This window comes from Antechinus flavipes, chromosome 3 (genome assembly GCF_016432865.1).
Source record: "Antechinus flavipes isolate AdamAnt ecotype Samford, QLD, Australia chromosome 3, AdamAnt_v2, whole genome shotgun sequence".
Lineage (NCBI taxonomy): Eukaryota > Metazoa > Chordata > Mammalia > Dasyuromorphia > Dasyuridae > Antechinus > Antechinus flavipes.
The window spans coordinates 314,127,631-314,145,418 of record NC_067400.1 but is presented as its reverse complement, the minus strand read 5'-3'; the positions used below and the strand labels follow the sequence as shown (position 1 = coordinate 314,145,418).

At 34.7% G+C, this 17,788-nt stretch overlaps 1 protein-coding gene across 2 annotated transcripts in view; it reads left to right on the top strand.

Annotated features, from left to right (window-relative positions):
* The window catches only part of CD80 (CD80 molecule), a 37,585-nt gene extending 20,515 nt beyond the window's left edge, over nucleotides 1–17,070 (top strand). The window contains exons 4-6 of one of the 2 annotated variants that reach the window (XM_051985339.1): nucleotides 6,784–6,900; nucleotides 9,682–9,826; nucleotides 16,020–17,070. In XM_051985339.1, coding sequence (XP_051841299.1) covers nucleotides 6,784–6,900; nucleotides 9,682–9,824 — 260 coding nt within the window. In that variant the 3' untranslated portion in view covers nucleotides 9,825–9,826; nucleotides 16,020–17,070. Of the gene's footprint in view, nucleotides 1–6,783; nucleotides 6,901–9,681; nucleotides 13,845–16,019 lie in introns of those variants that run through there. The other variant, XM_051985341.1, reaches the window with a different exon arrangement.
* Nucleotides 17,071–17,788: the final 718 nt, after the last annotated feature.

Below are 17,788 nucleotides of genomic sequence, written 5' to 3'. Positions count from 1 at the left end.
TTGGAATATATACCTCTTGAATGGTCCATCCCTTTAAGGGTATATTTGACTTTTTTTTCCCAACTAAATAAAAATAATCATTGAGAGCCCAAATTGGAGAGCTCAAACAGATAATGAAGCTGCATTCTCTTGTTTTGAGTCTAAAAAGTTCCTGATGTAGCCAAAAGTAATGAATCAGATTTTCTTGTACAACTAGTTTATGAGAACAATTTGGGAAATATTCTGGGTAGTAGCAACATTTCTAGAATAGATAGAAACAATCTTTCATTGTGACTGCTTTACAATTTAAAAAGCATTTCCTTAACAATCATTTTAATGAGGTAAATAATGCAAGTATCATTATCTCCACTTTCTAGATTAAAAAATTTCAGGTCCAAAAAGGTCAAGTGATTTGCCCATAGATACAAGGCAGGTAAACTCAAATCTAATTCTTGTGACTCTAAGACTAATATGATAGATAGGTGGTATTTGAGCACTACAGCAGAGTCAGGAAGACCTGAATTTAAATCCAGCCTTAGAAACTAATTGTATGGGGCAGCTAAGGTGGTGCAGTGGATAGAGCACTAGCCCTGAAGTGAGGAAGACTTGAGTTCAAATGTGATCTCAGAGAAACCAGTTCTTAGCTGTGTGATCCTGGGTAAGTCACTTAATGCCAATTGTCTCGGCAAAAAAAAAGAAAGAAACTAATTGTATGACCCTGTTCAAATCATTTAACCTGTTTCTCCATCCTAGAATGGTAAGAATCAAATGAGACAACATTTGTAAAGCATTTTGCAAGCCTTAAAGTTCTGTATAAATACTAGCTATTTCTACTATTAATATTTTCCACCTCCACTATATACCTTCTATCATGAATATAAAGAATCATGGAATTTCACAGTTATATACACATCACATACACATCACCTTAGAAATCATGTTGCAAATGAATCAAGTCTAGCCAACAAGCTTTTATTAAGTGCTCTTATGCTCCAGGCAATGTGTTTAGTGCTGAGAATGCGATTATCTTTCTACAACACAATTCTCCACATCACAGTTTCAGTATATCATAGGTTGGCATAAGAAATCAAATGAGAATTTTGGGGAGAGTTTTGCAAAGCCAAAGACTCTATGTGAAGGCCAGCGGACAATACAGAGCCTATGATTAAATACTTAACCCAAATTTTACAATAAAGTACTGTGACTCACCCATTTTAAAAAGAGGGGGGCATTCAGATTTTTCCTCTGCTATGAAGGGAAGGCCAAAACCTTTTACAATGGTTGTCCAGATCATGAGGATATCATGTCCTAACTGTTGAGATATGGAAGAGAGAACTGTAGAAAGAAAGGTAACAAACAGTTCCTTCTCTCAAGCAGCTAAAAATCTAAAGATGTTTGTGAAAGGAAAACAACTATGTACAAACAAGATATACATATGATAAATGAAAGATAAGGTGGAGAGAGTTAGGAGTGAGGAATTAGTCTTGACTTTGGCACTGACTCACTGTGATTTCTAACTGAGGATTCCTTCTGTTACACCCTGCTTAACAAAGTTTAAGCAGGCAAAAACCATCATTACGTAGATACGCTAAATATACTTAGGAGAACTAAAGGGCTAAGATGACTTATTTCTATTTGCCAGGCAATTGCTGGCATAAAATTGAATGAAGCAACAATTGTTGCTATAAACTTTCCAAACTTCCAATCTTTACATGTGTAGTCCACAGCCCAGCCATAGCACTTGTTTTGGTACAAACTCTGGTACCAACATTTAGGACACCCTTGTAGTTCTTATGGTTCTTTGGCAGATAGAAACTGAGCATAATAGCTACTTAGCAAAAAGTTTCTCCCTGGCCCCTCACTGCTGAAGGCAGCCTTGCAGTGTCCTTAGTTATTATCTTCTTGGCAGGATTTATGTTCCAAGATGTTCTCAGAAAAAAAATTAAATTTGTCTTAAAAAATTGAATTAAGGGAGTCTTTTATAGTAATTGTTCCCAGATTTTACAATTGCTAGTTATGGCTCCATCCTTAAGATTGTTAGAGATAGTCAAACAATTGACAATCAACACTTCTTTTTATACTTTTTTTTTTAAGCAAGCAGTAAAATGAGTCACAGTTTCACATAGAATTTTCATTTTGTCTTCTGTTCTGTGTATGGTATTGTGCTTTTTTGATATTTAAGTTCAGAATATTTTTAGTCCATAATATTTTAAAAACAGATAATAGAGGTCTATTTCTTTTTTTGTTTGTTTATTTTTTGAGGTAAGAAAGTTAAGTGACTTGTTCAGAGTCACACAGCTAAAGCCAATACCTAAGGTCAAATCTGAACTCAAGTCCTTCTGATTCCAGGGCTGGTGCTTTATCTGTTGCAGCCCTTAGTTATCCATATAGGTCTATGTCTGATAATGCCCAAATGACCAAAATTACTCAGACAGTATAGGTCATCAACATAGGTCTCTTCAAGATTTGTCCATAGAAATACAATACCTAAAAAAGGCCTGGCAATTCTGTGCTTAAGATTTATAGGTAAGTGGAAAATCCATAAAAGAATGAATGACATAGAGTACAATAAATTGTCTGCTGTCACCTTCTCACATGGCTTTTTCCCGTTACTGTTCAGAAGCAAAAAAAAAAAAAAAAAAGTCACTCAGAATAAGCTATTAAAAGACAAAACAACTAAATTAAAATTATTCAAATTTGAGTGACCTTATAATTTCACATAAAGCAAATGATGGTTTTGGTTTTAGGTATTTGGACAGATTAACTCCATAAGTTATGAGATCTTGGGGATAGGAAGCAATGCTTGCAAGGGCTTACGCCATCCTGAAAACATTATAACTAAGATATTTATGAAATACCTGAAGGCAGATTTGAACTCAAGATGAGTTTTCCTAACTCCAGGCCAGGCACTCTCTCCACTCTCTCCACTGTGCCATCTTGCATCCCCAAGCCAACCTCTTTTCTAAACTCTCCTATTCTTGTTTCAGGTACCATTATCTTTCCAGTCACCTAAGTTCTTCATCTCATTGTCATCTTCACTTTGCATCTATAATCAGTTACTAAATCTTACAGTATCTGCTTCGACAATATCTCTCATATCAATCCTCTTCTCTCCATTCACACAGCCAATATTTTAAGTTCAAGCCCTTATTGTGTCCTCCCTCTCTCCTTCTCTTCCTCCTTCCTTCTTTTCCTCCCTCCTTCTTTCTATCCTTTCCTCCTTCCAATTTACTTGCATGTCACGGTACCATATCCCTGATATAAAGGTTCTCTTCCAGAAAGGAGAAACAACCACAAGCACTAATTCTCTAGTACAACCAAACTAGTCTTGCTGCTCTTCCATCTTCTGTGTCCATCTTTTGCACTAGCTGTTCCCCATACTTGGAAAACATTCCCACTTCATTTTTTTTTTTTTTTTTAGAATCCCTGGTTTGCTTTAAGGCTCAGCTTAATGTCACCTTCTGCATAAGGTATTAATTTCCTCATCCTCTTGACTGCTGGGGATTCTACTCACTCACCCCCAAGTCACTTTGTATCTCTTTTGTATATGTCTATTTATGCACATTATGTCTCCTCTAAGAGAATGCAAACTGAAAGACTTTTCACTTTTGTCTTTTTATCTCTAGCACCTAACAACATCTAGCGATAGGTGTCTAGTAAATTCTTTTTGATTACTTGATTTGAATAAGAACTGTGAAACAACAACAAAATCAACAAACTGATGAGCATTTGATAATTGTTTGCAAGCTGTTCCAGAGATGAAGTGGAAACCAAAAACCCGATAAACTTGTGTTTTCCTTTCATCTGCTATTCTATCTGGGGCAGCTAAATGGCACAATGAATAGAGTACCACTCCTGGAATTGGGAACACGAGTTCAAATCCAGCTTCAGATTTTTGCTAGCTGTGTAACTCTGAGCAAGTCAATTAATCCTCTTTGCCTTAATTTTCTCATATTCAAAATGAGCTGGAAAAGGAAAAGGCAATTATCCCAGTATCTTTGCCAAGAAAACTCCAAAACAGGCTCAGAAATGACTTGACAACTACAATCTATTTTACCCCTCTCTTGGCTGTTGTTACATGGTCAGTCAAGGAGCTAAGAAAGGACATAGTCTACTGCTTTCAGTAGCATCCTATATCCAGTGAAAGTAAGATTAAGGACATATTATTGTCTGGTTTTTGTTCATCTTGAGGTCTGTAGGAATATATTTGAAGTGACAAAGGAATGCCAGACTGAATGCTTCCCCTCAAAAAGATACCACCTACTCCTAAACTCTGGTCTTCTTGACTCTCTCTTTAAAAAAAAAAAAAAAAGTTTTTATTTTATTTTTTCTCAATTACATGTAAAACAGTGTTAATGGTTGTTTTTTTGAAAAATAATCTTAGAGTTCCATATTGTTTCCCTCCTATCCTACCCTTCTTCTTTGAGAAGGCAAGTATTTTGATATAGATATATGTGTAATCATGTAGAACATGATTCTGTATTAACCATGTTGTAAAAAGAGGACACAGACCAAAAAGGAAGGAAGGAAGGAAGGAAGGAAGGAAGGAAGGAAGAAGGAAGGAAGGAAGGAAGAAGGAAGGAAGGAAGGAAGGAAGGAAGAAGGAAGGAAGGAAGGAAGGAAGGAAGGAAGGAAGGAAGGAAGGAAGGAAGGAAGAAGGAAGGAAGGAAGAAGGAAGGAAGGAAGGAAGGAAGGAAGAAGGAAGGAAGAAGGAAGGAAGGAAGAAGGAAGGAAGGAAGGAAGGAGGAAGGAAGGAAGGAAGGAAGGAAGGAAGGAAGGAAGGAAGGAAGGAAGGAAGGAAGGAAGAAAGAAGGAAGGAAGGAAGGAAAGAAGGAAGGAAGGAAGGAAGGAAGGAAGGAAGGAAGGAAGAAGGAAGAAGGAAGAAAGGAAGGAAGGAAGAGAAGAAAGGAGGGAAGAAGGGAGGGAAGGAAGGAAGGAAGGAAAGAAGGGAGGGAAGAAGGAAGGAAGGAAGGGAGGAAGGGAAGAAGGGAGGGAAAAGGGAGAAAGGGAGGAAGGAAGAAAGGGAAGGAGGAAGGGAGGAAGGGAGGAAGAAAGGAAGGGAAAGAGGGAGGAAAAGAGGAAGGAAGGGAGGGAGGAAGGAAGGAAACGAGGGAGGGAAGGAGAGAGGGAGGAAGGGAGGAAAGAAAGGAGGGAAGAGGTGGACAGCATTTTTCTTCATAAGTCCTTGGAATTGTCTCCACTCTTTTGTGTAATAGTCCTAGTATCATGCCAACTTGTAATTTGTGGTTCACTGTCTTGCTCCTCACTTCTATCTTGCCTGCATAAGTAAACTTAAGAAGTTACTAAGAGCATGAATTCTGGGAGTGTCTGTTCTGCTGGGGAAATTGAGTATGCATGTATATGCACATTTGTATGTGAGTGTCTTTAGATAGAATATATATACTACATGTGTATGTATCCAGACATACAGATTGAAAATGGAGGAAAGAGAAAAAATGAGAGAGAAGTAAGGAAAGGGGGGAGAGGAAGAGAGAGACAGAGATAGAAAAGAGGGAAGAATAAGAAAAAGATGAGCTAAAGATAAGGTGAAATGCAAATTGATTCTTATTAGTTAATAGTAAATAAAAATAACCATTTCAAAACATGAAATGGAAAGGTTAATATGCCTTTTTTTTCCAAAATAAAATATCTTAATAATTGCATCTTTGGTATCCTCTATCTAGATATTCACTTCCCACAAATTTTTTTCTTTTTTTAAATCTGTCTGATTATCAACTTTATGTTTCTTCCCAAACTGGGCGTGTATTAAATCATAGTATGATTTTAAAGGTATATATCAATAAATTTTTTTTCTTTAAAACAAATCTCATTCAGGGTTGGCCTAATTTCCCCTATTTAAGTCTCCCTGTTCCTGAAATTATATTATGTTTATTTTATATCTGTATATATATTGTTCCCCTTCACCCCAGAAAAATGTAAGTTAGTTGACATCAGGGACTATTTCATTTTATCTTTGTATATCCAGGATTGTAGCAAGTTTTCCTGGCCCATCATTGGCATTTATAGCTTGTTTGTTCACTGAAGATAACTAAGTCAGGATACTAGCTAGCTTGGTGGAGAATATGTCAGATATGGAATGAGAAAGTTCTGAGCCTAAATCCTATCTCAGAAACTTAGCTGTGTGACCTTGTGTAAAACAAACAAAAAAATGTTTTTCAATTTCTTCATCCATAAAATGGAGATAATGATAGCATCCAACTCAAATGGTTGTTGTAAGGCTCAAATGAGATAATATAATAAGTACTTCGGAGATCGGAAAGTACTAAATGTTATTGTTATTACATCTGGGCAGCAAGTGGCACAGTGAATAAAACACCAGCTCTTGAGTCAGGAAGATTCACCTTTCTGAATTCAAATCCAGACATGTATTAGCTGTATGATCCTGGGCAAGTCACTTAACCCTGATTGCCTCAGTTTCCTCATCTGTAAAATGAACTGGAGAAGGAAATGACAAGCCACTGCAAGATCTTTGCTAAGAAAACTCCAAAAGGGGTCACAAAGAATCAGACATAATTGAAATAATTGAAGAATAATCATTACCATTAATAAGTATTATGCTAGCTATTATTGTGGTTGTTGAATTTATTCTTTTTATTCAAATCAAGATGGTATTTGACTAAAGAATCATGTAATGGAAATTGCAACTGTTAAAACACATACAGTTAGTAGTTTAGGCAAAGAAATAGAGAATATCCTTTCCTATTATTGTGAGGGGTCAAAATGGTAGAAGGATGCTGTTATATCTCTGTGGCTCACATTTACGAATCCTTGCCTTCCCCACAGGAAAGGACCCAGTCACTGTGCCAACTTTTCAACCACTCATCATTGCTTCTATCCTGATAAGCATCTGCTTTTCCTTAATAGCTTTGATACTATGTCTAAACCGATTCCACTGCCAGTGTAAGTAAAATGTGATTCACAACACCATTAACTTGTTTTGTATTGTGGAGACTTAGTCCTTTTTGATGACTAAAACGTTCTTCTGCTCACTTTCTAATAATTTAATTCCAACCGAGATCTTAGGGATTGTTGGATTTTTAAAAAACATTTCTGATACCACCCAAAATTCCAATCCTAGATTTGGGAGGGACAAAAATTAGAAAATAGAGTTTAGGAGGATGGATTTCTTATTTAACGTAAATTAAAGAAAAGGTAGCACTTTCTAGGCTATGTGACCCTGGACAAATCATTTAACTTCCTGTTATAAAAAAGTGAATTTTTTGTACTTATGAAATCATGGACCCAGACCTTATTCAACCTTCATTCTTGCAAAGGCTGAAGAGGTTGAGGAAAATATAAGACTAATGAGAGTTTTTTATTATTTTTATTCCTGAGAAATGGATCTCTAGATAAAGGTTATTGATGGTGAAGAAAAGAAGGGAAATTTATGATGTTATTTTTTGTAAATCAAAATGTGGATCTTTTGTAACTCAGGCCTTTCATCATGACTCCCCTAAAAGTTATACAAAGATTCAAGGTGCTCTTTGGGCACACATACATCTAAACCATGACTCACAACCCTTCACCCTATGTTTCCCTTTTATCAGATTAATTCAGAAGATTTAGGCATTCAGAGAAAGGGTATTTGATTGAGCAGACTAACAAAAAATAAAATGGAAAATACCTTCTCTTTTTCTCTTCCTCCTTCCCCACATATATATTAAGGCATATTCTTCTACAGAGTCATGTCTAGTGAAAAGGGAAGACTTAAAGCCAGACAATCTTATTCCCAATGTTGTGTTCCATCTAGAACATCACTGACTTGGGAATTGCTCTTGATCTCTTTCTCAAAGAACTTCTGCTGTCATCTGCTGGACTACTTGCTGATGCCTGGACTTGCTATGGTGCTTCTTCTCATCTACCCTTGCCATCTGCTGCTTCTCTGTTTAATTGAAGTTACCAGGAGTCCTCTTCCTCCTGGAAGTATTTATGGCTCTTTGGGGAGTTAGTTCATAGCCTTGGGATTATTTCAACTCTTTCGTGAAGTAAAGTTCTTCAACTCCCAGTTCTCTTTTTCTCTATCTCTAACTAACCTGTAGAGACAACTCTCCAAGATGCACTGGATTTTTGGAACTGATATGAATAAATTTAGGTCCTATTGTGCCCTAAGTCATGTAGAATACAAAGGACCTTTTCTTAGCTACACTAGAAGATGAGGTTGGAAATGAAAACATTCATCCTTAATTCCTGCTCTCTTTTTACATCTAAAGAACTGATTTAGGGAGGAAAGGAGAAAAATTTGGAACACAAGGTTTTGCAAAGACAAATGTTGAAAACTATCTTTGCATGTATTTGGAAAAACAAAAAGCTATTAAAATAAAAAAAAAGTAAAAACAAAAAAGAATCGATCCAGACCATAAACTAACACTGGACTCTTTGCCATCCTTTTCCCTTCAAGTTCCTCCTAGCAGAAAATACATGCATTTTTTTATTAAAGCTTTTTATTTTTCAAGACATATGCATGGATAATTCTTCAACATTAGCCCTTGCAAAACCCTGTGTTCTAATTCCCCTCCTCTTTCCCCATGCCCTCCCCTAGATGGCAAGTAGTCCAATATATGTTAAACATAGTAGAAATATGTTAAATTCAATATAAGAATACATATTTATACAGTTATCGTGCTGCACAAGAGAAAAAGTGAAGCAAAATAAAATGCAAGCAAACAACAACAAAAAGAGTGAAAATGCTATGTTGTAAAACACACTCAGTTCCCACAGTCCTCTCTCTGGGTGTAAATGACTCTCTTCATCACTGAACAATTGGAACTGGTTTGAATCATTTTATTGTTGAAGAGAGCCAAAATTACATGCATTTCTTAGACAAAGTTGAAAACATAGTTTTCTGAAGTTACAATAGTAATGAAGTGACAACAAGCAAAGAAAATTTGAAGATGAAGTTATTTCTTGTTTATTAACTATAAAAGCAAATAATCAATAGCCAAGCTCTCAAAGAGAAGACTATGAAGATCTTTTGGAAATAGCATTAGACAGAGAATCAGTAGACTTATGTGCTTATATCTGTAGAACTTTGGATAAGTCATTTATCCTATTTGAAATTTATTCTCCAAGAGTATAAAATGAAAAGATGGAACTAGGTCATCTCCAAAGTCTCCTTAAACTCTGACATTCTATGGTTTTATGAGAAGGGTTCATTGCAGAATAGCTACTGTGAATAATCCACCTTAGAAGTCAGATAAAGAGAGATGGTTTCACACACCTGTCCCAGTTTTAATGTCTAAAAGGAAGCTAACAAGACATAGGGAGAAGGATGACTACATTTAGTGACTATATCTTGGAGCAAAATCCCAGCTCTTCCAACTGCTACTTGCGTAATTTTGAGCATGTTATTTCTCCTCAATATTCTTTTTTCCCCTTTTTTGATGAGGCAATTGGAATTGAGTGACTTGGCCAGGGTCACCTAACTAGTAAGTGTTAAGTGTCTGAGGTTTAATTTGAACTCATAGCTCCCAAGTCTAGAACTGGTGTTCTATCTATTGAGCCATCTAGCTGCCCCATTCCCTCAACATTCTTGTCTGTAAAATCACAAGATAAGACTACAATCTTGTTACTAGATGAACTTTAAACTCTCTTCCAGCTTCAAATCTACACCCTTGTGAAGGCTAAAAAAAAAAAAAAAGCACAGCCAAAATATAACTGAATTTTGTGTAATTTTTCTTTTAGTCTGTAAACAGCCAGAGGATGGCCTCTACTCTGATGCTGAAAGATCTACTGTAGCAGCCACAGAGGAAGAGGCAAATGAATTGGTGAACCGACTAACTCATGTTGAATCAGCTGCAACATCTGATAAGGCAGCCAGTGTGTGAAGGTAATCCAACAACTCTCCTCTGCCCCTGTTCTGTAACCTGGAGTCATCTGGGACATGAAACTCAAAATTATACATTGCTTTCCAGTTGCTTTCAGAATGAAATTTTAATTTTTCATGTTTGAAGGCCCTTTATCATTTCAGCCCCTTTATTTCAATCATGTCACTGTTATTTCTTACTATTTCCCATCTTCCTCCAAAGAACAAAACTTCCTCATTTCTACTCTGCTTTTTTTTAACCTACAACTGGCCCTTCCTGAAAAGGGCCTTTCTCATTTCTCTTTGGTAATATGTCCCTTCCTTCCTTTTAAACCTTATTTCAAATTTGTCTTCAAAAACCCTTCCTTGATAAATTTAAATTGACTCCAACTATTTCTTTCCTTCTTATTTAAAAAATTTTATTAACTTTTCTTTAAAAAAAAAAAGTCCTTTCTCTATGATTCATCCTTTTCCACCATTAAAACTCTCTTATAACAAATAAATAATCAAATGAAACAAGTCACCACATTGTTCATGCCTCATTCTGCACCTGTGATCTACTGAATCTGACAAAAGGCAGAAAGTAGGCTTCACCATAAGATCTTCTAAAATCATGATTGGACTTTGTATTGATTAGGGTCATATATTTGGTGATTTTTTAAAAATGTGATATATTGTATATTATTGTGATAATTGTTTATTTTTCTGCCTTTTCTTTCTTTATTCTTCCCAAGTTTCTTTGTATTCTTCATATTTGTCATTTCTTATAGACTAACAATGTTCTATTATAGTATTACTTTACATAAAACTGTCTAATCGTAAGACTTATCTACCATTTAAGAGTTAACAATAATTTAATGTATTAAATCATTTCTCAATTGACACTCACTTTCCTATTAAAAATTAGAGATAGGGACTGGACTTGTAACTTTATAGATACAGAGAATTCCTGAATGAAGAAATTCACTTTATCAATGGAAATCAGTATTTTCGCTACAATCCATACTCTTAGTTGTTTAAAACATTGAGGATTAAAAAAGATTTTCCCAGAATTGCATAGCCAATAGAGAGAACCACAGACAAGTGACTTCATATCTCTGAGACCTGCTGCTCCTTGACTATTACAACATATTGCCTATTTTATTTAAATGTATGCCATCAATATTTTTGTATAGCATCTTTAGCATCTCCCTCTCATATGTGATTTTCAAAAATGATAGTTCATGTGTCCCCACCAAGTCTGACCTTTTCAATCCCTGTGTCTGAAACTGAGATCAAAGCTTTCAGTTATAGATAATAACCTTACTTATAGTTAAGCAGTCTTCCATATTCCCAAGATTTTCTCTGGCTTAGCTAAAAATGAATTTGAGCTGGGAAATGATAATAGCATTCTCCATTCATATAACCCACATACCTGTCTTTAATATTCATATATGTCAAGAGGAAAGCTTTAAAAAAAAAAAGCAAAAAAAAAAAAAAAGGAAAAAAGATAAAAAAAATATCTATACTCTCAAGGAGCTTACATTGAAGGGGGAATAAAAAGTATAGATATATATACATATATGTGTGTGTGTGTGTGCAAAATAAATATGTACATTACTACCCCTGCTTTATGCAGACATTTTGTTTTTTGAAAGAGGGAGGATAAAAGGGATATTGGGGAGAAAATCATCTTCAAACAGTTCCAAGGATCTATGAGCAAACAGTCCCTTAGAAAAATGTACTAAGTGGACTAGTTTTGAAAGAAGTTCAGAATCAAGAACAATGATTGATGAAAAGCTGACTTTAGCACAGGACTGTCTATCAGTTCATTTACATATGCCTATTTTCAGGATTTTGGAGGATATAGCTGATAATCTAACTATCAGAAAACATAGGAGACAATGGGAAAACTGCATATCATCTGTTAGCGAACACTGGATTTGTCAACCATGACTATAAGTGGGTCTCTCTCTCCTCATGCGGAGTTCCTGATTCAGGACACTGGAAGGCAAAAAGGGATCTGAAAAAAAAAAAAACCCTGAAACTTGAAGAGAGATAATGCTAAGATAAAAATAAAGCAAGGACTGCCATTCAACCCTTTGCCCTTTTAAAAAGGAAAAAAAAAATAGAACAGAGGAGAATCTAAATCGAATAAAACATCATTTTGGGAATGAGTCAGCTGAAAGAGCTGACTGTTGTAAATAAGCTTTGTAGGTGGTGCAAGGAGCTCTTTGGAGTAGAGCTCCAGAAATGATAGAAGAGGTTTCAAGAAAGTAGAATCTTTTTGCTTATGAAGAAGCTGGCTGGGCTTGTATGCAATGCTCTTTAGCACCATCTAGAGAGTTGGGAGTAAGCAGAACCGAGGAGTTTTGCAGATCTCTAGCTTCTTGTCACTGAACCAACTTAAAACTGGAGACTCCTAAGTTCAAGGACTGCAAAGCAGAGTTGTAAACTGCCCTAGGCACATGGATTTCCCGACTCATATGCTTCACTTCTAGTTCTAGTTAACTAGAACACTAGTAAAGTAAACAACTAAAAAAGAGAATAACAACCAGAAAGTAGTGTCTACTCTCCCTCATGCATGGATGGGAGAATGTGACTCAGGTTTATGAGCTGATTCTTATATTTTGATTATTCCTGCTTTTGCTCCCTATTGAGCAAATGTATTGTTCAATTGCAACTTCAGAGGGATAGCAATGAAATAATGTTTTTTTGTATCAGCAGAAAGGAAAAGAACAATAGATGCTAAATGAGTTGATTATTTGTCAATATGTCCAATGTGTTAATTTGCTTCACTTGACCATATATATTATAAGAGGTGGTGCTATTGAAGGATAAAATAATTGGGAAATGATAGTGATAGTTTTAAAGAGAAAATTTTTTTCAATTTCAAATTCTTTCTCTCTTTTCACCTCTTCCCCCATTCATTGAAAAGGCAAGAAATATGATTACATGTGGATAGATGGACAGGTAGGTAAGTAGATAGGTAGGTAGATAGATAGATAGATAGATAGATAGATAGATAGATAGATAGATAGATACAGAGAGACCAGATAGATGCAAGACTTTAGCCATGATTTTTTAAAAAGCCAAAAATAATGTTTCCATTTGCACACAGAATTCATCAGTTTTCTCTCTGGAGTTGGATAGCATAAGTCCTTTGAAATTGTTGTAGATCATTGTATTAATAGATCAGAGTTGCTAGGTCTTTCACAGTTAATTATCACTACAATATTGCTATTCTAGATGCTGAGTGAAGTGAGCAAAACCAGGAGAACATTATACACAGTAACAAGAAGATTGTATAATGATCAATTGTGATAGACTTAACTCTTCTCAGCAATATTGTGATTCAAGACTATTCCAATAAACTTGGGATGGAAAATGACATCCTCATCCAGAAAAAGAGCTATGGAGACTGAATGTAGATCAAAGCATGCTATTTTTACCTTTTCTTGTTTTATTTTTTCCTTACTTGTGCTTTTCCCCTTTTAGTCTATTTTTCTTTCACAATGTGATTTAATATGGAAATATTTTTAAATGATTGTACATGTATACCCTATATAAAATTGCTTGCCGTCTTGGGGAGGGGGAAGAGAAGAAAGGGAGGGAGAAAAATTTTAAATCTTAAAAAAGCTGATGTTAAAAACTTTCTTTACATATAATTGGAAAAATAAAATACTGTTAATTTAAAAAGATAACCACCACCAATATTGCTATTACTATGTATAATATTCTGGATCTGTTCACTTCACTTTGTATCAGTTCATATAAATCTTACCTGGTTTTTCTGAAACCATCTAAAAAGAGTACATTTTTAAAAATTATTTATTTAGTATTACATTTTTCATAAGTTACATATAAAAATATTTTTAATGTTTACTTTTAAACTTTGAGCTTTAAATTGAGAAGGCAAGCAATTCGATATAGGTTATACATATGTAGTCACGCAAAACATTTCCATATTAGTCATGATGTGAAAGAAAACATAGACCAAAAAAAAACCTCAAAAAATTTTTTAAAAGTATACTTTAACTTCTATTAAGACATCATCAGTTTTTTCTCTAGAAATAGATAGAATTTTTCATCATAATTCCTTCCAAAGTATTTTAGGTCATTTAATATTGTTGAGAATAACTGATCATCTTATAATACTGTTGTTACTTTATACATAATACTTTTTATTTTGTATCAGCTCATGGAAGTCTTTCCTCATTTTTTCTGAAAGTATCATGCTCATCATTTTTAACAGCACAATATTATTTCATCATAATCACATACCGTAATTTGTTCATGGATATCCTTTTAATTCCCACTTCTTTATCACAGAAAAGAATGACTATAAATATTTTTGTACATACAGGTTCTTTTATTTTTTGGTTTTTATTTCTTTCAGGATACAGACTTAGCAGTGGTATTGCTAGGTTAAAGGGTATGTATAGTTTTATAGGCCTTTGGGCATAGTTCCAAAATGTTCTACAGAATGGTTAAAATCAGTTCACAACTCTACCAACAATGCATTAATGTAATGCACTGCACACTCCCTCCAACATTTGTTATTTTCCTTTTCTGTCCTATTAATCGAACTAATAGGTATGAGGTAATACTTCAGAATTGTTTTAATTTGCATTTTTCCAGTCAGGAGTGAGTTAGAGCATTTTTTACTCTGGCTATTGATAGCTTTGGTTACTTCATCTAAAAACTGTTTCAATCTTTTGATCCTTCATTAATTGGAATGACTTTTATTTTTATAAATGTGACTGTTTTTATATATTTGAGAAATAAGACCTTTATCAAAGAAATTTGCTTCAATTTTTTTCACAAGTTACTATTGCTAACTCTATTTTCCTCCATCTTACTTCCCCTCATCCCATTTATTGTATTCTCTCTCTCCTTTCACCCTGTCCCTTCTCAAAAGTGTGTTGCTTTTGACTACCTCCTCCCCTAATATGCCTTCCCTTTTAGCAGCCAACCTTTTCTTATCTTCTTCCCCTCCTATTTAACTGCAAGGTAAGATAGATTTCTAAATCCAATTGAATATGTATGTTATTTCCTCTTTGAGCCACTTATGATGAGAGTAAAGTTCATTCACTTCCATTCACATCTCCCTTCTTCCCCTGCACTGTAAAAGTTTTTTTTCTCTTTTATGTGAGATAATTTACTTCACTCTACCTCTCCCTTTCCTTTTCTCCCTTTCTCTAACCCTTTCCCTTTTAAAATCTTTCATATTCAACTCACACTTTTGCCCTCTGTCTATCAATACTCCTTTCACCGTCCTAATAATGAATACCATCTTCTCATGTAGGAAAGTAAATGTATTAAATCCCTTATGATTTCTCTTTCCCATTTACCTTTTTATGCTTTATTTGTCATATTTGAAAGTCAACTTTTGTATTTAGCCTGGAAAGACTTACATGAACTGATGTTAAGTGAAGTAAGCAGAACCAAGTGAACACTCTTAAAAAGAGCCAAGTCCATCACAGTTGATCATCACATAACCTTATTACTGCTGTGTATAATGAAGCGATCCAAGGCAATTCCAATAAACTTGTGAGGGAAAAAGGCATCTGCATCCCAAGAGAACAATGGAGACTGAATATGGATCAAAGCATAGGTTTTTCAAGAATGCTTGAAAGTTCACTACTTCATTGAATATCTATTTTTTCCTCTAAAGGATTATGCTCAGTTTTGCTGGATATGTGATTCTTGGTTGCAATCCTAGCTCTTTTGTCCTCTGAAATATCATATTCCAAGTCCTCTGATTCTTTAATGTAGAAGCTACTAAATCTTGTGTTATTCTGACTGTGGCTCCAAAACAGATGAACTGTTTCTTTTTGGTTTTGGTTTCTGCAATATTTTCTCCTTGACTTTGGATCTCTGGAATTTTGTTATAATATTTGTGGAATTTTTCCTTTGAAATCTCAGAAGGTGATTAGTGGATTCTTTCAATTTTTCTTTTACCCTCTGGTTCTAGAATATTGGAGCAGTTTTTTATATAATATGTTGAAAATTAATATCTGGGTGCTTTTTTGATCAAGGCTTTCAGTTAGTACAATAATTTTAAAATTATTTTTCCTGGATCTATTTTCCAGATCAGTTGTTTTTCCAATGATATATTTCAGTCTTCTATTTTTTTTTTATTCTTTTGGTTTCATTTTATTATTTTTTGATTTCTCTTAAAGTCATTAGTTTCCATTTTCTAATTTTTAAGGAATTATTTTTTTTCTCATCTCAGGTCTCACGTCTTTTCTTCAGAACTTCTTGATGACCATACAGAATGTTCTCACACCTTCCCTGGGCTTATTTGCTGATTTTTGGGTGCCTCTTCGTCTCCTCTCAGTGGGAAGAAAATAGAAGAGGACAGAGGAAGCAGAAGAACTTCTGATAACTTTAACCAGCTGCATTTATTTTGAAATTTGTACAAGCTAAAAAGAACTTGATTTGTACAAGCTAGAAAGAACCTGGGATATTCTCTAGTTTGTCTCATTTCACAAAGAGGAACCTAGGGGAACAGAAGGCCTGAGCAAGATCCCATTAAGTGAAAAATCAGGGATTAGAACCTAGGATTCCTGGCTGCCATCTCAGAGCTCTTTCCACTACAGCATGCCATCTCTCTGTCAGGGATGTGAATTTCAGTTGATCTGGTTTCTAAATTACGCTCCGGGGAGTTATATATTATATATTGCTGCTAAGGGGGCCAAAATGTAGAAACTGTGTGTGTAGAACAGTGGTTCTCAAAGTTTGGTAAGTTGGCTACCAGAGAATCCTAGGGGTCTCAAACTCTTTCAAAGAGTCTACAAATTCAAAATTAATTTTTATTTCTAATACAGTATCTATAAATATAACCCACATAAACAAAAACTTTTTGGACAGATCCTCAATAATTTTTAATAATATAAAAGGATCATGAGAACAAAAGTTTGAGAACCATTGATACAGAAAATACTTTTTATTTTTTAAATCATGGAGACAGTTCCTTTTTCATTGTTCTCCTTTGCTGCTTTTCTTCATTTCAACTTTCTCTCTGACTCCCAGGCCTCAGGAAAAAGTGGCAGAATAGACTCAAGCTTTGAAAATATTGAAGACATAATAAGTGAAATGGCTGAAAAGGCTAAATTCAGCAGTTAGAATGAGGCAAGTCCAGGATGCAAGGAGTCTGACACACCTCTAGTTCATATTGGACTGATAGTTTTCCCTAAATGGCTTTAAGCTATATTTTAATTTGTTTATAACATTTTGGGGGAAGTTCTCATTTATGATGAGCAATAAATTTAGGGTTTTTATTATTATTTGTTAATGTGTATGATTTTTATACATAGATAGTATGTTTCATAACATATCTTTGAAAGTACTTGTTATCAGTGATAGGAAGAAAATGGTTAGAGGTCATCATGGGAAGACATTATGAAGACATCATGAGATCCTCTTAGTTCTCCCACTTAAGCTTTTTACTGACCCAAATAGTCACTGTTAAAAAAAAAGTAGGGAGGGGTAAAGAGGAAGATTTTTCTTTTCTGTTTTCTTCAGTTCTAGAATGAAAAGAGGGTGCTCTCTGATGCCTTGTGCTGCCTTACTTTAAGATTAGAATTTTACTTTACAAAGCTTGACTCTAATGATGGTTGTCCCTACTAACAAGCTACTTACTGTTCAAGGTCTTTGTGCATGTGCCTAACATTCTATTTTTTAAATGACAGGAAAATAAAATGGAAATCTGCAATATATTCAGTTTTCTATTTGACTGGTAGAGTAGGAAGTTGAACCCAAATTCCTAGCTTTTTTAACCAAAGCTCTTCCTTACAGTGATCACTTCTAAGTTATAGCTTAGATCAATGAACTGAAGTAATTTGAAGCTACTCATTCCTTCATCCAGTTCCACCATCCTGAAAAATATGTATGGAATACCCTTATTAAATTTTAATATATTCATATTTTAGACACAATTCTCTATCTTTCCAACTTATGTGAATAATGTGTAGTTTTTCTCTTTGCAAGTGAAAAACATTT